Raw genomic sequence first — 19,481 nt, 5'->3', positions numbered from 1 at the left:
CGGTGCAGGAAATCTGAGCAGGGTTGCATGCGGAGGAAAGACCAGGTTACCTCTTGGATGCAGGGCAGTCTGGATGAGCTGTCATCCTAAGCTCAGGTCTGAATGACAAGACAGATCTGTGGGAAGAGCATTCTGGGCAGGAAGTACAGCCAGCTAACAGTTTTATTAGGCTAACAGTAGTACAAATGGTAGAGAGAAATACCATTGGTTTTGCCTAAACTTACTCTAAAACACAAGAACATAAAGGAGCGGAAGTGGAAGGTGAGTGGTTTCTTCCTGCTGAGAACCAGTATCACCCTAAGAAAAACTTGCTTGAACTTGGACTGATAGGTAGAAGGAAATTATTAAAAGCAAAGAAAGTTTAATCATCTTTTAAACAGATGGAATGGACACATGACATTAAACCAGTAAAATGTACACCACCAAGAGTGAACCCTAATGTAAACTGTGGGCATCAGTTAATAACTAGTCTCTCAATACTGGTCAGTTGTAACCATCCCACTAAGACAGGATGTTAACAATCGAGGAAACTGATAGGGAGGGGCAGGGTTTGTGTGTGACAGGGAGAGGGGAACTGTACTTTCTGGGAAATTTAATTTTTCTATAAACTGCTCTAAAAAATTCTACTGAAATAATTACGTTATTTTAAAAAATGGAGTTGGGGGGCAACTGAAGTATATACTCCATCTGAAATTCATGGTAAAGAGAAATAAAGTCAACTTTTTTTCATTATAAGGCTGATGTATTATATATAGTATTATAATAGAGCCACAGGTCAGCTGAAGGATTGTAGACATGGTTTCTCTTTAGTGCTGTACTGCTCCTAATTATCATTCTTTTGCAAGCTAGCAGTGGTATCAAGGTAATTTTTTTCTGACCTCCTGTTATGTTTTTCTTAGAATCAAGTGTTCCCACATGCCAGGGGGAACTGAGGCATTGGAAGACTGGTCACTACACTTTAATCCATGACAACAGCAAGACTGAATTTGCCCTGGACTTACTGCTCTATTGTGGCTGTGAAGGTAAGAGGGACAGTCGCTCCCGAGAGACCCTCTCTAACTGAACCAATTCAGAAGTTATCTGCCTTGGTTATGATCTCAGATCACAGGAGCTCTATGTTGGGTCTTAAGGGTCATGAATTTCAGTCTTCCAGCTCAGAGTACTGTTCGTACCTGTGACTGAGGTATAGGAGATGGACCAAATAATAATTCCTAAGGAATCCCCAGAGCTTTTATGTAAGTGTCCTTCCAGGTATATTTTATATTTTAGTTTTCAGTTTTTACTCAGTGTTGGTTGAATGATAAATTCAGGCTCCTAAGTCACAGTTGGGTACGACTCAACTCCCAGATCCCCCAGTGTTAAGCAGCATGGAACCAATGATTCAAACAGATGATGTAACTCTTGCGGTGAGAGCTTTCTGAATGCTGTTTGTTTGCCCTTTGTAAGGCTGGAAGCCGGAGTATGGTGGCTTTACCTCCTACATTGCCAAAGGAGAAGACGAAGAGGTAAGTTGCTTCCTTTTTAGTTCTTAAAAATGTTTTCATTCTTCAGAGACCCAGCTTTTCTGACTTTCTGCCAGTGTCTTTAGCTGATAAATCCATGTTGTTCTGTCTGGCAGTGGTTCTAATTTCTAGTAGAAAGTACTCAGCATGCAGTAAAGATGGTAAAGGATAATCCCTAGGCATTCTACCCCGCTAAGAAATTCCAAGTAAATGAAGAGTCAGGTGGTACATTTTCATGCATCTTTGAAGGTAGGAAAACTTAGGTGCATTAGGTAAAACCTTTCTGGGTATGTACTGGAATGGGGCTTGCTGGAATATGTCTTGACAGCCAGAGCAATAGTTCTAATAAAGGATCTTTTAAAAGATCCCTATTCACCAGTTTGAATATTTGATATGGAAACATCTGTTTAAGAAAAGAGGTGAGAATCATCTGTGTTCTGATATATCATTGTTTTTACCTGTTTCAGCTGCTAACAGTGAATCCAGAAAACAACTCTTTGGCACTGGTCTACAGAGATAGGGAAACTCTGAAATTTGTCAAGCACATTAACCACCGAAGCCTAGAACAAAAGAAAAGTTTTCCAAACGGAACAGGCTTCTGGGACTTTTCATTTGTCTATTATGAATGACAAAACAGGGCAAAGCTGGAAAAAGACCTTTCCTGAGTACTGGCACAGCTGGAAGAGTTAAGACGTCGCGTGAAGGAGAGCCACGCGGTGACCTGTGTGACAGCGGTCTTAAAAACTGTGTGTGACTGTCCTTTAGTAGGGCTCATAATGATTGTCATCAGTTTAGACCTTGAGCTTGGAGCTAGGTACTTACCTCTTGATGTTTTCTTTTTAAAGGGTTTTGTCTTTAACATTCAGTTCTTCATTTTCCATATTGGCTTCTTCAATGATTAAAACATGTGTGACGTAAAATAGACATGACATAAAAGTACCATTTTAACCATTTTGAAGTGTCTAGTTCAGTGGCATTAGGTACGTTCACATGGTCGTGCAGCCTTCACCACCATCCATCTGCTGAACTTTCCCATCTTTCCCAGCTGCACCTCTGTCCTGATTAAATAGTAATCCCTGCTTTCCCCTCCCCCAGCCTGTGGAAGCCACCATTCTACTTTGTCTCTAGGTATCTACTAACTCATGTTCCTCATAAGACAAATAATATTTGTCTTTTTGTGACTGGCTTAATTTCACTTAGTGTAAAATCTTCAAGCTTCACCCATGTTTCCAGTGGTTGATTTTTTAAAAGTATGTGTGTATACATATATAGTCATAAATTTATGACTAGTTTCTGTCCTTCCCAATGTCATTGGTTTAGAGGATTATAGAACCTCACACCCCCTTTGATTCTAGGCCCCTTTAGCTTCCTCCCACTGCCTATGGCTTTGTTTCACTGTGACTCTGGACTGTATAGACTTAAGACAATGTTTAGTATATTCCCTTGGAAAATAGCCTGGTCTGAAACCACATGGCCCCGAGAGACTCACGGTCAGTGAAAAGGATGGCTACTTGTGCCCTGTGCAGTGGTGTCCAGGTGCCCATGACTGCGCCATGCTGGAGTCGCGCCTCCAGTGTAACCAAATGATTCTAATCTCATATGTGACTTTGATTTCCCAAGTACTGTAGAGTCATCTGTCAAACTAGCCTTTCTTTAAGAGACCGGGTGTTAAAGGCCATATTGCACTGCCAAGCAGCTGTCCTTTGTTGTATTCTTTCTCCCCTGAACTGTTGAAGGGGGTTGTATGACGCCTGCCACCTGCATGCATGGGTGCGCATGCATGGGTGCGCATGCATGGGTGCGCATGCATGGGTGCTCAGTGTCGCTGCATGAGTAATCCAAGATGCTGTTTTCATTTCCATTCCAGTGCTCCCTGCTTGTTAACTTTTCCTTTTTTACATTTATTATGAGCTACTGCAGTAGCTTTTATTTTGGATTTTACAAATTAACAGGAAAAGCATTGAGCTTTGTCCTTTTTATCTCCTAAAACTTTTGAGTACTAAAATTTGCATTTAAATGAACAGTTTCACTTTCTTTAGGCTGATGGTTTAAAAATTTTGATCTTGCACCTCAATTGGTAAAAAAAAAAGTTTTAGCATGTATGTTTATTATATGGGGTATTTATAAATTTTACACACTTCCTATACTAATATACAGTATTGGTTGTTATAAAACAGTAATTTTTAAAAGATGAACTAAAATAATACCTAGAACTGGTTCTTATATATAGTCTTTCCCACTGACATGGTGGGAACCATTCTTCATGCATACTGGTTTCGGGACCACAATATTTTAACCATAGCATAGTGACACTCAGGTGGGATTACAACTACTACTTTGTTGGTTTAAATTTCCAAGCTTGCCTTTTAAGTTCCTGCAGACTGAAGGACATCCTGTAATGTTACTTTTGTTAACATAAAAATATGTTTATGTTAGTGGCATAAACCCAGGAATAGGGCTGAGCAGGTGTGTGCCAAGTATGGAAAACAGTTTGAGATTCATTGTTCTAGGTAACATCTAAGAGCTGTGGAGCACTGAGTCTAAGTCTTAGCATCCTACACAAGCATTAAAATGTACTTATTACATTCTCCTTAATCTCAGTGTGTTGATGGCCTATCAGCACATTTTCCATACACTACGGCATCCTGGTGTCCAAGGGGAGAGAATCCCTGAGAGCCAGACTGTGATGTTTCTGTCAGTTACATCACCTACGGTACCTCTTAGGCTGTGAAAGATCGTGTAACTTGGAGGTCACTTCTCTGCACTGAAGGTACCGAGTGATGAAGTTGTTTTTCCTTAGTATTTCATCCTTCATCTTAGTTTTTTTAGGGCCTGGAGCCACTGTGGACAACTGTTAAGCAGCAAAAGAGGAATTACAACATGGGCATCTTTTTTATACTTACTTCTTGCAGGTACAAGCTATGATGCTCACCTGTAAAAATGTCATTTCTTAATTCTTATAATTCCTTTCAATAAAGGAAGATATTTTCCCCCCAAAGAGAATAGCTCTTTTTATCAGATTATCTCTGTAACACATGTTCATTGTGGAGAACACAACATATAAAAACATAAAGGTCACCTGGAATCCCACCAGCCTGTGACAGCCACTGTGTGCTGTGTAATGTCTCAGTTTGGCTAGACTGAACTACATTTCCCAGGATTCCAAAACCTCTTTCCAGTTAGAAAGTCTGTCGCTAAATCGTGTCTGACCCTTCGCAATCCCAGGGACTATAGCCCACCAGGCTCCTCTGTCCAAGGGATTTTCCAGGTGAGAATACTGGAGTGGGTTTCCAGTTAGACTGAGCCCCAATTTCTTGTGCAAGACGGAGGGCCAGAATGAAGCAGTAGTCACACACATTGTACCTCACACACATTGTACTGAGTAACTTCCCTGGTGGCTCACTTTCTCAATGTGAATCCACGTCTGCGCCTGCAACTGCTCCACTTTCCACTGGCTCTTCTTTCAACTTCTCTGATGCAGGGTCTCCCCTACACCATCAAGGTCAGGCAAGAACTGACATAGATTTTAATGTGTCCTGGTGGGCTCCAACTTGTTCTTCCCAACGCTACATCCTTTGCGACTGCCTGTCCTGTGCACTTCAGCTTCCAGCATCAGACTAGAAAACTTAACTTTGCCACTCCCTACAGCTGTGTAAGGTCAAGTCTCCTTGACAGATTTCCTTTATCATGTCAACCATTATGTAAATTAAGAACATTTTCATAGTTATTTTGACAGCATATTAGTATTTCTGTTGAGAAGGAAAATTAAGTATTTAAGGAAGAATCCTATAAATAATCTAATTTCAATCCCTCATTTAAAGATGTAGAAAAATGAAATGCAGACAAGAAAGAGGCTGTTAACACTTTGAACTTGGATTTTCTACAGCTTGTAGCTTCCCTCCCAAACTCCTCTGAATGTGGTATTTCTTTCCCAAAGAGTACTGAAAAATAACAATGCTTGGGCTGCCTCTGCCAGACCAGCATTTCCTCAACAAATAAGTTTTGGCTGCAGTATCTCTTCACTGTCATTATATACTTACCACTATTACAACTGAGAAAATACAAACCCTGTTAAAAGGGTTCTTGGTAGAGTGAGTGACACCAGAGGCAGGCCCTTCAGCCTGTGTGAACTGGACATTTCTATGAAAACAGATGATTGCTTCTCTGATTTAAAATCAGTCCACACAGAGTAGTTTTGAAAACTACTTGGAACTTGCCCATGTGGCTTCATTTCAGGAATAGCAGATTTCTGTACCACACAGATGAAAAGATGACTCATGAGCTGAGCATATAGTGCAGGCAGGGGCCAGATGGGGAAGAGGCAAAAATGCAAAACACCATGCTGCCATGGTGTCTTACTGTACATTAGTGTCAGAGTGGGACTGGAGTCGACTTAGTTTTGTGATCACAGGACTCTGCACTGGCAGATTTATAACTGCTAATTATAAGATGTGAAATGTTAATAATGCTGAAAATCATTCTGGTACAGTACTTCTGCTGCTGCTGCTGCTGCTAAGTCGCTTCAGTCGTGTCCGACTCTGTGTGACCGCATAGACGGCAGCCCATAGGTTTGCATAATAGTTGTCGAGATCCTAGTTCTTTCACTTCTGGAGCTACTGACAGGCTTACTGAGAACAGACACTTCACGGAGGATAGCAGGTGCTTTTCTCTGCTCAAGGGATTGGCGCAGTACCATAGGAGGACAGAGCTGATTAAGATGCAGCCCTGCTCTCACTTAATAGAGGATTTATATAAACGTAGAATATAATAAGAGTTAAAGAACAGACATGGGAGAGGAAAGGTCTCCTGAGAGAGCATTTGAACTGAGCCTTGATGTACCAGAGGGCTTCTCTGGTGGCTCAGACAGTAAAGACTCTGCCTGCAATGCGGAAGACCCAGGTTTGCTCCCTGGGTTGGGAAGATCCCCTGGAGAAGGACACGGCAAGAAGCATCCTCCCAGATACCAGAATCCTCAAGCTTCTAAATGAAAGCAGAGCGTTCACTTAAAGCTACAACAAAACTCAGCAACGAAACAGAACTTAAGCTTTGGCTTCTAGAAGGCACTCAGATCCTCTCACCACAGAAAAATACGGCAACAAAATAGAGAACTGATAACCAAACACTTCTTTTCCCTAAACTGAACGTGAATGACGTCTAAGAGGATAAAAAGTTTTATCCTTTTTATCATTATCCTGGATTAATGTTTTATGAACAACTGTCATCGCATCTAGCATTTACTCACTGGGGAACAGTTTGAAATAGCAGAAAGGGCCATGACTACTTGGTTTCAGACTCCACCCTGCAACTTACCAACCACTGGGACCCTGTGGAAAACATTCTGCCTCTCTGAGCTCAGAGACAATAATGAGATGATTAGATTATTGCGAAAGTAACCTATTTATAATCTACAGATCAGGACTGTGAAAGATACCCTGCTGCAGAGTGACTCCTTCAAGCCTTGTCCATGAACATTTTTAGGTCGTAAGGAGTTTGGGGGCTGAAGAACAGCAGAATGACCTTTAATGAGATGATTCCTTAAGGGTCCCTAAAAATAAACAATGCCATACAATTTAAAACCAGCACCAGGCTTCCCTGGTGGTCCAGTGGATAAGAATCTGGCTGCCAATGCAGAGGACACAGGTTCAATCCCCAGTCTGGGAAGATTTCACATTCCACTAAGCCCAGGTGCCACAGCTACTGAAGCATGTGCTCCTGGAGTCCGGGCTCCACAACAAGAGAAGCCCGGGCACCAAACCAGAGTGGCCGCCGCTTGCTGAAACAAGAGACAGCCCATGTGCAGCAACGAGCACCCAGCGCAGCCAACATATATAAATAGAATTTCAAAAAATAAAAAGCAAATGCTTTTAGAAAAACCAGCACCAACTAGAGATCATCATCTTAAAAGGTGTAAGTCAGACTACAGCTAACCAGAAAAAGACCCCACAGTGGGACTTGAGCTTGCTGGTAACTTTGTGACTCTAGTAAGTACTTAGTCCCTGCACTTCAGTCTCCTCATCTTCGAAGCAAATAAAAGATACTTTACTACTCTGGAGATTATGGAAAATAATATACGAGGATGTCTTTTGAGCTTACAGATTTCAAAGTGCAAAACAAAAGGTGTTATAGGGGCTTGGTCTCATAAAAATTAGAACTCTAAAAGCTCAAATTTCAGAAGTAGAAGAGGTGATCCTCCATGGCCACATGGAGGACACTAGTAAAGTTACTTTGCCACAGAGGAAAGGCCTAGCCTCTGTATGTTCTCTATGGGGTTGCATATTGGTCAATATTCTAATGCAGAGCACAGGTTAGACAACTTGCTAGACAATTTTAATAAAAGGATTACAGCGTGCCAGGTGATTTACAGAATTACTAAGATGGTTGAACAAAAAACCTGTAGGATGCAATTCCAGAATATCTATACTGCAGAGGAGCTGCTCCTACCAGATCAGGAAGGTAGGTGCTTGTGAAACTAGGAGGCACCCTGTATTAGCTACATAAATACAGGACTGCCTGACTTTGAGCCACTAAATCAGCTACTGCTACTGGATCTGAATAGCTTAACTGTGCTCCATTCAAGAAACCTTGTGCCAAACCAGGAAGCTGCCACTATAGCTTCAGAGTCCCACATCATGCCAGCTCTTCTACCATCCAGAATCTTATTTCTGCTAAATGGGCAAACCTCAGAGACAGAGAACCTCTGCTGTAACCCACACTGGTCAAATGCATGCCCCAGCATTTCATTTTTCTCATTTCACATTTCAAGTGTGAAACAGAAGCTGAATCAAACCTCGATCACCAGCTGAAAACTGGAGAAATCTGTTTTAGCTTTCTGCTCTTCATAGGAAAAGAAAGTCGTCATACTTGAAGAAAACTGGAATAGATAATTCTGAGCCAAACCTCCGTGACTGCTTTAAGAATTCGCTCACTTCTCCACATTCGGCTCTGAAAATTCCAAACTTTTCTGTTTTGTTATACAGAGAATTTGATCCATCTTTGGACCCAAGTCTACAACATTCCTACTGTAAATAAGTTCTTAATAGATCCATATTTGGGACCTCCCTGGTGGTCCAGTCGTTAAGAATCTGCCAGGGGACATGGGTTTGATCCCTGGTTGGGGGATTAAGGATCCCACTTGCCATGAGGCAGCTAAGCCTGTGCCCAGGCCCAACAGCTAGAGAGTCCATGTGCCACAATTAAGACCCTATGCAGCCAAGTAAATAATTGAAAAATAAATATTCTCAATAAGTTGACGGGAGGTTTTACAAAAAGGTGCACAAAATGAATATCCAATTTTTGTTTTTCTCCACACAATACAAATGGTTTTATGCAGTCCTGATGTGATTCATACAGTCAACACAAAGTGCAACACCTTTATGTTTTAATGGAAAAGTAGATAATAATTTTTAATTACAATTTTAAGAAAAGATGTATCTATAAACTGACTTTACATACATACAGAAAAACTGGACTTTGAAGCCCTAATGTTTCAAAAGTGTTCATTTCCCTCCATACAAACCAGTATTACTCAGCAACAGTACAACTGATTTTAAAAAAATAGAAAGTGAATACAGTTCTAAGAGGCAATGCTTTGTCTCTTCATTGGTACAACTCACCAAGGTTGTTTTTGCCCTCAGCACCCTGGGTTCACCAGGATGTGATCCAAAGCAAACCAGCCTTGAAGTTTAAGGAAACCTTTTCTAGGAACCTGGTTCCCTGTCTCTCCCCTCCTATGAAGAAGCTGTCCCCACCCGCATGATTCGGAACAGCATGTTGATGTTGTTGCTTCGGATCGCGTCCCGACAAGCAGTGATCACCTGGTTCTTTGGTTTTCCAACTGTCAGAGAAGAAACACCATATCCACGTGAGCCAAAGGATGATTAAAGCGAAATTATCAACCAGAAGCCATCTTTAAAACAACATAAAACCAGGGTAGAGAAGAGTTAGAGATATACAGTGCTTAATTTTTAAAAAGTGCTTATTTTCGGCTACACTGGGCCTCTGTTGCGGCACTCCGGCTTTTCGAGCTGTGAGGAGCGGGGCTGCTCTCCAGTCGCAGTGCATGGGTCTCTTGCTGCAGTGGCTTCTGATGCTGCAGAGCACAGGCTCTAGGGTGCTGGGGCTCAGTAGCTGTGGTGCACGGGCTTAACTGTTCCATGGCCGGTGGAATCTTCCCTGACCAGGGATGGAACCCATGTACCCCACACCGGCAGGCGGATGCTCAACCACTGAACCAGGAAGTCCTAGATAGTACAAATTTATCTTATCTTACCATTCCCTAGAAAAGATATTCTCATGCAGAACTTTAATCACAAACCGAGCTTTGAGACCATTTTATACCTAGAAACTTGTTTTACAGAAAAGGGTCAAACCTTATATCCACTTAGCAAAGATTGTTTCTAAAAGGAAGTCAAAGCACTGACCCAAAACAGCAGATTCCAATAGAAGTACTTAAGGCTTTCCTCTTGGGAATATGTCACTCAGTTTTTCTTCTGAGGATGCAGCAAGTTCGGGAAGATCCCACATGCCTTGGGACAACTAAGCCCGTGCACCCCAACACTGAGCCTGTGCTCTAGAGCCCATGTGCTGCAACTCCTGGGCTCCCTGCGCCTAGGACCAGTGCTGGTTTCTGCTAGCCACAGCTGGAGAAGGCCCAAACACAGCAACGAAGACCCTGCTGCTGCTGCTAAGTCACTTCAGTTGTGTCCGACTCTGTGCGACCCCATAGACAGCAGCCCACCAGGCTCCCCCGTCCCTGGGATTCTCCAGGCAAGAACACTGGAGTGGGTTGCCATTTCCTTCTCCAATAATGAAGACCCTATATAGCCAAAAATAAACAAATCTTAAAAAAAAAAAAACAAAGTTTTTTACCATCTGAAGTTGGCAAACTAAAGCCAAACAGTAGGCTGGCTAAACTCAAGTGAATGGTACCAACTCAAATATGAAAGGTATCTTTATAGATACAAGCCCTGATAGGAGTTCTTGAAGCTACCACCATCTTTAATGGTTCTTGCCCAGAAATTAAAGAAGAGCTGCAGTGCTACAAAAAGAGACTTACCACGCAGACGACCTGCTCTTTGAATGGCTTGATTTACTGCTTTGAGGCTTCCCAACAGTTCTGTGTGATTGTTACAGCGAATTTTATATCCATTGAGCAAGTCTTTATTAAGGTCATAGAGTTCCATATAGCGATTCTTCATTGTTTTCCTGTGTACATCAATAGGTTAACATGACTAGACCTCAGTATGGCAGGCTTAAATGAAAAGATGTGCAAACTTCTTAGACATATTTAATAAAGGATCAAACCAGATTTTTAGCTGTACTGTCATTAAAACAGTAAAAACAGGGTAACTGCTAAAGTCTGCTTTGAAAACACTGAGCATATTCTATGAACTATTCTGTTTCTTCCAAATGAAGACAAGTGGCCTTCCTTGGTTATTAATCCATGGTTTGTTTGAATTTAGGAACCAAGAATTATCATGCCCATGATATAAGGGGTGGGGAAAAGTCAGCAAGGTGACAGGCTATATTCCAAGCTTCAGACTAATGCTGACAGTTTCTTATCAAGCTAAATATACACTTACTATACAACCCAGCAATCACATTATGACACATTTCACCCGAAAGAATGGAAACATGTCTGTAAAAAACCTGTATGCAAATATTTATAGCAGCTTTATTCTCAATCACCAAAGTCTGGAAGCAACCCAAATCTCAATTAATCGGTGGGATATTGACCAAGTATGGGTATCAATACAATAGAATAGTCAGCAATAAAATGGAATGAACTACTGGTAACTTACAACATGAATGAACCTCAACGGCATTATGGAACCTGAAAGAAGCCAGACTCAAAAGGTTGATGCCACGTATATGGATTCCATTTATATTGTCTGATTCCATTTATGTGACAGTTTGGGAAAGATAAAACTATAGTAAGAGAAACTGAGAAATACTTGATTTCGGTAGTAGCAACACAATTGTATAAATTTCCCCAAATTTATTGAAGTGACACGACTCTTCACGACCCCATGGACTGTAGACTATCAGGCTCCTTCGTCCATGGGATTTTCCAGGCAAGAGTGCTGGAGTGGATTGCCATTTCCTTCTCCAGGGGATCTTCCCGACCCAGGAATCGAACCCGGGTCTCCCGCATTGCAGGCAGACGCTTTACCATTTGAGCCACCAGGGAAGCCCAAACCTACATGTATATTATAAATTACAGGTCAACCAACTTGGCTTTAAAAAATAAAAACCGTGTGCATCTGACAGTTTCTAAACGAAATATAAATCAAGAAAAAAGGAATTTTAGGGGTTGGTCACTTCCTTCTAGTTTTTTTTTTTTGTCGCTCAGTCATGTCCGACTCTTGGTGACCCCGTAACTGCAGCCTGCCAGGTTCCTCTAGCAGGAAGATAGCCAGGAATTATCCAGGCAAGACTACTGGAGTGGGTAGCCATTCCCTTCTCCAGGGGATCTTCCCAACCCAGGAATTGAATCTGGGTCTCCCGCACTGCAGGCAGATTCTTTACCGTCTGAGCCACCAGGGAAGCACAGTCAAATGCCTAAGGCCAACAACATCTCTTTGCCTTAAAAAAAAAAAAATAGCCAGAGAGAGAAAAAAATGGGGAGCCCTAGAGATAAAGGTGGCAAGAAAAAGCACCTGTCCTGGCCATGGTACATACTCACATGTCCCTCATCAGACGGGCATCTTCAGCTCGGACCAGCAAACTACGGATCAGATTAGAGTTATCAGCCATGTCAGCACTGAGCTTCTGATGCGCTGAGTGGTATTCATCCACCTGGAAACCATAAACACCCAGGAATTTAAAAGGCCTCACCAACTTCCTGAAAACTAAATAAATTGATAAGGAACTGTCTTCTCTATACGGAGGCCCTGTTTTTTCTGCCATTCACTTGTTCTATCTTAACTATCCTCTGTTGTTTCACCTCCTCTTCAGTGAAATACTTAAAATGACATTCTGTGTCAAGCTCTTCCACATCTTAGCATTGTGAGCCCAAGCCACACAAACACTAACATTTTAGAGGTTTGGGGTGGGGATGTTGTAAATGGGGACCCATCACAAGCCTTACTTTTGATTTTGGGTTCTTTGTTGTTGTTCAGTCGATAAGTCACATCTGATTCTTTGCAACCCCATGGACTGTAGCCCGCCAGACTCTTCTGTCCATGAGGTTTTTCAGGCAAGAATACTGGAGTGGGTTGCCATTTCCTTCTCCAGGGGATCTCCCTGACCCAGGAATCAAATTCGTGTCTCCTGTATTGTCAGGCAGATTCTTTACCACTGAGCCATGTGGGAAAGCACTAAGACAGAATGCAAAGTATATACAACAGATAAGATGAAAGGCTAGCAAAGGAAACTGTTAATATATATATTTTTCAAGTATCCTTCCAAACCAAGCACAGAAAGCAAGTGCTTACGCTAACCACTCACTTTTATAAAAGAAATCCTTTAACTCATGAATTCTCTAATACTAGCTCAATTTTTAGTTTAAGAATTTTCCAAAGTTCTTTAAGACATGACTATCATGTAATGTATGTACATTTGTAGTTTCATTAATGTAACAGAAATACTGCAAACATTATTTGAACACCGTGTTCTCACAAATTCATCCACCAGGTGCCCTCACCTTAACTAGCACCTTTCGTAATTCTTCAAAGTAGACAGGGAAATCAGCTTCGACCTGAAGGTCTTCGATAGCAAAAAACGATGCCATCGACTGGATGATATCACCAGCCAAATCGATATCATCAGTATTTACAGTGATCTATCAACAGGAAAAAAGACAGTTAACATCCTCAGATAGCTGGAACAGTACCTGAACTTCCCCATATTCAACACATTTATTGAAACATAAATTTATATGCAGTGATAAAAAGTAGGTCCAGCCCTCAAGAAAATAACATTATTTCTAGCAACAGGCCAAAAACAAAAAAAGAATCAATCCTTTTGCCTTATAAATGGAACAACAAAGTCATTCAATGAAAACCTTTTGTTCTCTGTATTCCTAAACCATCCCAAAGTGAAAGTGAAGTCGCTCAGTCATATCCGACTCTTTTCGACCCCATGGACTGTAGCCTACCAAGCTCCTCTGTCCATAGGATTTTCCAGGCAATACTACTGGAGTGGATTGCCATTTCCTTCTCCAGAGGATCTTCCCAACCCAGGGATCGAACCCGGGTCTCCCGCATTGTAGACAGATGCTTTACCGTCTGAGCCACCAGGGAAGTCCAAACTAGGTGACAAACAGGTGAAGGGAAGTGGGGGAGAGAGGTAGAAAACCGCTGATCTACATTAAACGCCTCTGTCAGAGGTGATAACAGTCTAGGTTGAGACACGTGGTTTTACGACCTTGAGACTGGTGCCACCCGCCTTGCTTAACACTGAGTGTTGTAAACGTTTACATGAGAAATCTGTGTCCATGACAGTAAAAATTACCTCTCCACTAAGTTTTATCTTTATATACAGCTGGCCACCATTCCGTAGGGAGGTGAAACACACTTGAAATGGAGCGTTCTGCATGTTAGTATCCTCTGGTAACAGAAAGTTCTGGTTGAGCCACATAACAACCTTAAAGACGAAGAGTGTGAAATGAATTTCCACTTTTTAAGTACAGTCATTAAGAGTTACCCTTCTTTCTAGTTTTACTACTTGGTTTAAAAAAAACAACAATTACAGCTTTTCCCCCACCAAGAAAACACTACTCATACTTCTTTTTCCCACCTGATACGTGTAATAAGTAACATGCACAATTACATCTGGTCCCATAGCATTAATTTTCTACTCAGACATGTATTTTAAAATTTTTTAATTTATTTATTTAGTTTTACTTTTTGGGTGCACTGTGTGGCATTTGGGACCTTAGTTCCTCAACCACAGATTGAACCCAAGCCCCTGTAGTGAAGCATAGAGTCTTAACCGCTGGATCAGCAGGGAAGTCCCCTACTTAGACATAACCTTATATGCAATGTAGACACGATTCAAGTATGATGCTAATTCTGTTTCAATGAGAGCTATTCTGTGGCTCTAGCCTGCTTAAAATCATTCCACTCCACCCTTTAAAACATTTGCACGCACAGACACAGAGATAACATCCACATTATAAGAATAAATCTTAATATAAATAATAGTAATACTTTACAGTGGTTTATAACACAGGTCCCACATAAGATCCACTTGTGAGGCATTTTGGAAGGGGCCACCTGTAGAGTTTCAAGTTTCACAGACCAGTAAGGGGCCTGAGAATTTCCATGATTAAAAAGCCTCACTGAGAATTCTAAAGTTCAGTCAAGGTTAAAATCCACAGGTATTACTAGTTCTTTAACCTTTACAAAGTGCTGTTATACCAATTCTGTAATCCTCAGGGGCCCCCTGTGAGGTAATATTATCCTCAATGAGGGGAATTCCACAAGACCCCTAAGAATTTACTTAGTTAAGGTAGCACTTGAACCCCCACAGTATTCCCATTTCCAGGGGCCACTCTCTTTCCATTCTGATGCAGGCTCCTCTTAAAACACCAGATCTGGGCAATCCCACTAAGACTAACAAAAAAAAGAGGAGTAAGAAACAGAGGAATTCACCTCTGACTAAGGATTGCTTAGGTAAGTAACTTCCAATTAATGACTCAAAATAAATATTTCTGAATTGATTAGCCAAGATAAATATTTTTGAATAATTTTTTCAAAATGGAAGAAGATATTTTAGCAACATTTTTGAGACTTGTTGTAAACTATCCAACTCCAACCTAACTCCTTCATGTCATTATTTACTAAAACCAAGTAACACACTCATGTAATTTCCCCTTTTCTGTGAAATAATGTCACAGAGTCTACAGTGCAAACAGGTTGCAGAGAGAAAAGCCAGACACTCACCCTCTGGGCCCGTTCTGCAATGATAAAGTTGACGTAACTGAGGGGCTCACTGGCGGGGTCCGGGCTGGTGAGCACATACATGGAGAATCGGGGTAGCTGTCTTGTCAGCTCAAACACGTGAAACTGGGTGCTACGGCCAACCAACATAATAGAAGAGAACTGTTTGTGCTGAATGTTATTTCAAAGGGAAAGGCCCCCCAGATAAACATAAGGTCACTACTGAGTCAAGCTGTTACTTATGGATTTCACTAAAGAAACTGTCTACTCTCCTCCCCCCAACCCTGCCTCAAAAAAAAAAAAAAAAAAAAATTGAGAGTTCAAGTCCCACAGTAACGGGGTTTGGGATTTAGAGGCGTGAGTCTGTGTATACATATGCACACACCCAGGGTTTACAACACCCAAAAAGGAATGTGAAAAGGTTTCTATCTTCCACAAATCTAGTGCTCTTCTTCACTGGCTAAGGTTACATATGACTGTCATATAACAGAACTTAAACCCCCATAGTCTTGGTGGCCAAAACTATCCATTAAGTGTACTTTTGGAATTGCTGTGAATATGAAATCATCTGACTAAAGCCAGAAATAATCATTTCAAACTTAAATACTTTTTATTTATTTTTTGGAAAGATTTCAAATTAGAGAAATAAGAAGCCATGGGAAACCTTGCCTGGGTGGAAAGAGCCGTTAAGTGGCTTCTCTGGCCCCGGAGAATCCATGGCAAGAGGGGAAATCTACACTTTGTACTGTCCTCTCAGTGCTGCCTGGACATGACCTGCAATGTGCAAAGGGTCACCTGCTCCTGTAGCCCACGAAGGTTTTCAAGTGCAGGTCCACGGGGATGTCCTTCGGAGGTGTGATGGGGATGCGGACGGAGCTGGAGAGGTGGTGGACACTGGGGTGCACCACGTGGCTTTCACCCGCAAAAATGCCCTCCGCGAAAATCAACACTGCTCGGATGATGGTGTCTGCAGGGAAGAGAGAAGACAGCAGTCCAAGAGCCGCTCCCAGGCGACACAGGCGCCAATGACCACCAGCCGTGTGTCAGTAACGCCTTACCATTAGAGGTGGAAATGCACAACTCAGCGTGGGCGGCCTGCGCCTCACTCCCCAGGTTGACGGAGAGGGCGGTGTGGAGTTTGGTGTTGGCAGGGATCACGCCCCGATGCCCATCAGCCTCGTTCAGTGGACTGCTCAGCTCAGCCTGCAAAACACGCAACCCCCCACTTCCAACTCAGTCCCCAGAACAGTGAACTCATGTCAATTTTAAAAACAGCTATCTGGCTTCGGAAGACACATCCCCTGTATCTTATATTCATCTGAGTCTTTAAATGTCAGAGAACTCACCCAAAGGAAAATACCCTCATCCCTTCCTGTGGTTAGGGACCACTGCCCCCTAGCACGCCGTTTACATTCTAAAAACTTATTTATTTACTGGCTATGCTGGGTCTTCGTTGCTGTGTGGGCTTTCTCTCTAGCTGCAGCGCGAGGGTTTCTCACTGCAGTGGCTTCTCTTGTTGCAGAGCGTGGGCTCTAGGGTGCTCGGGTTCAGTACTTGCAGCTCCCGGGCTCTAGAGCACAGGCTCAGTAGTTGTGGCGCACGGGCTTAAGTGCCCCGAGGCACTAAGCATCTTCCTAACGAGGGATCAAACCCATGTCTCCTGCATAGGCAGGCAGAGTCCTTACCACTGAGCCACCAGGGAAGCCACCCACCTTTTACATTGTTCTGTATTATTCTGTTTTAAATGACTAAAGAAACTCACTTAGTGTAGCAAATTCAAATAGTTATACATGATGCAACAAATTAAATCCTACTCCCCAGCTCACCCTCCAGCTAGTCGGGTAAGTACACGTACACACATACACACACACACAACAGCAGACCCAGAGTCTCTGCAGGTGTCCACGTTTGTTATTTGTGGTTGAAAAAGATACTCTAAACATACTATTCTTGCTTCCCTTCATTCCATAATACCAGACATCCTTCCACATTGGTCCACATGTATATACTTCATTCTTTTGAGCTGCTTAATATTCCCCAGCCCACCCTCCCTATGACTGACCAAAATTTACCATTGCTTCCAACTGTTCCCTGCTACAAACAGCACTACAGTGTGTTTGAACACTCGTGCAAATCTCTCTCTGGCTGAGCTCCCCGGCAGAGGGATTTCTGGGTTAAAGGATACGTGCCCTCTTCATTCTGACGCTGGCAGAAGGGCCAGGCCATCCGCCCGCGCACCAGCGGGGAGGGGGAGACCATGCCCCGCCAGATGCGGAGACCCTCCTTTCCCAACTGCCCATCCTCCTGGTCACTCTCAGCCTCTCAGCCTCCCGCGTGCCCGTCCCATCAGGTCCGACCTTGGCGTTTTCCTCATAGTTGCGGAGCTCCAGCAGCAGGTTCTGTTTCTTCTGACTCAGCTCTCGGATCAGGTCCTGCTCTACGCTGATGTCCATGAGGTTGCCTCTCATCTCAGCCGTGCCCGGCAGGTAGCCCCGGACTGACAGGAGGGGAAAAAAAAACCCACAGGACTGAGGGAGGGCCCAGGCACAGCCAGGTCTTACTTTTAAGTCATCAATGACCTAGTCTTAAAACCTAAGTTCTCATCTCCCCAACTCAGGTGAATTCTTTAGGACCAAAGGGTATCAACACAAACACTTTATGGTGAAATCTCCTGGGATTCTGACCCAATCAGACTGAGAAATCTGACTTCTCAAAGATCTCTCCTATCCCAATTTACTTTCTCCATCCACCGAGCAGCAGATTAACTGCTGGCAGCCATCCATCCGGTAATCTCCCTCCACCACACCAGCAATCGCAGATGAAAAGTTGTCCTTAAAGATGACCTCCCCAGTCCGGTCACTTCGAGCATCGACCTAAAAATAGAACAAGAACTTGAAAATAGCTTCTGCTCTAGGTTCTTAAAAATGACACAAAATTTTCAAGTACAATCAGCTTTAGTCTAGAAGTTTTTAAGAGGGCTCCAAGGAGGGGACTTCCCTGGTGGTCTAGTGGTTAGGAATCCACCTTCCAGTGCAGGGGATGAGAGTTTGATCCCTGGTCAGGGAACTAAGATCCTACATGCCACTGGGCAACTAAGCCCTCTCGCCACAATTAGAGAGCCTGCACACTGCAGCGAAGGATTCCTCAAGCTGCAACTAAGACCTGATGTACCCAAATTAAAAAAAAATTTTTTTTAATGAGTACTCCAAGGGGCTCCCCCTGTGTCTTCTCAATACATACCTATAACCAAGGGGCCAAGGGACCTCACTCAGCTCTGTTTTTCCTTAAAAGCTGTTTTACATACTGGCCTAGTATTTCATTTGGAGAAGTGGGTTGGCTGAGAGACGGTACTTTTAGAAAATATATAACACAGTGTGAGAGCCCAAACTTCCCAGGTTCGAATTCCAGCTTTGCCACTCACTACCTGTGGGATCTTGGGCAAACCTCTTTAACCACTCTGGACTTAGCTTCCTCATTTGGAGATCAACAATAAGAACATGAGGAAAATAACTATATCTACATGTCAGGGTTGTAACAAGGTCTAAAAGGGTTAACATGTGTTAAGCAGGTAGAACAGGGACTGGCACGTAAAGGTATACAAGACATATTAGCTCTATATACAAATTTCACCTTTATTATATATAAATATATAAAATACATTACACCTAAAATTTTTATTTATTTGGCTGTGCTGTGTCTTAGCTGTGGCATCAAACTCTTAGCTGCAGCATGGGATTTAGTTCCCTGACCAGGGATCAAACCTGGCTCCCTGCATTGGGAGTGTGGAGTCTTAATCACTGTTCCACCAGGGAAGTCCCCAGTTATATCTAAAGGTTGAAAAATGCCAAGCAAGCCCAATCTCTCACCATCCACGCTTCTGGAATAGCCCTGTTTAAGGTCCCTTTGCCACGTGAGCTACTGAGATACTGCAGAGAGCCCTATAATCATCCACATCTCTTCCCAGAGGAGTCAGATAAATGCATCACTGACCCTTCAGAAACGAGTGCACCACAAAACAACAGGGAAGGAGAACCACCTAAAGTGAGCTTTCATTCTAATCAAGAACACATGCATTATTGATGAAAGGCTGCTGCTG

At 42.7% G+C, this 19,481-nt stretch overlaps 2 protein-coding genes across 4 annotated transcripts in view; one reads left to right on the top strand and one right to left on the bottom strand.

The window, feature by feature from the left end:
* Positions 1-2,455, top strand: part of OGFOD1 (2-oxoglutarate and iron dependent oxygenase domain containing 1) — a 32,926-nt gene extending 30,471 nt beyond the window's left edge. For all 3 annotated transcript variants that reach the window (XM_018062009.1, XM_005691996.3, XM_018062010.1), the window contains 3 exons: positions 900-1,022; positions 1,447-1,505; positions 1,970-2,455. In XM_018062009.1, the coding sequence (XP_017917498.1) occupies positions 900-1,022; positions 1,447-1,505; positions 1,970-2,131 (344 nt within the window). In that variant the 3' untranslated portion in view covers positions 2,132-2,455. The remainder of the gene's footprint in view (positions 1-899; positions 1,023-1,446; positions 1,506-1,969) is intronic.
* BBS2 (Bardet-Biedl syndrome 2) overlaps positions 8,864-19,481 on the bottom strand; it is a 29,119-nt gene continuing 18,501 nt past the window's right edge. Inside the window, exons 8-17 of the mRNA XM_018062007.1 lie at positions 18,123-18,258; positions 17,743-17,882; positions 16,444-16,588; positions 16,181-16,352; positions 15,389-15,518; positions 13,956-14,087; positions 13,147-13,284; positions 12,187-12,299; positions 10,558-10,706; positions 8,864-9,336 (exon numbers count right to left, since the gene is read on the bottom strand). Coding sequence (XP_017917496.1) covers positions 9,230-9,336; positions 10,558-10,706; positions 12,187-12,299; positions 13,147-13,284; positions 13,956-14,087; positions 15,389-15,518; positions 16,181-16,352; positions 16,444-16,588; positions 17,743-17,882; positions 18,123-18,258 — 1,362 coding nt within the window. The 3' untranslated portion in view covers positions 8,864-9,229. The remainder of the gene's footprint in view (positions 9,337-10,557; positions 10,707-12,186; positions 12,300-13,146; positions 13,285-13,955; positions 14,088-15,388; positions 15,519-16,180; positions 16,353-16,443; positions 16,589-17,742; positions 17,883-18,122; positions 18,259-19,481) is intronic.

This window comes from Capra hircus, chromosome 18, assembly GCF_001704415.2.
Source record: "Capra hircus breed San Clemente chromosome 18, ASM170441v1, whole genome shotgun sequence".
NCBI classification, from domain to species: domain Eukaryota; kingdom Metazoa; phylum Chordata; class Mammalia; order Artiodactyla; family Bovidae; genus Capra; species Capra hircus.
Note: the sequence above shows the minus strand (reverse complement) of the source record. Positions and strands in the feature narration are given on the sequence as shown.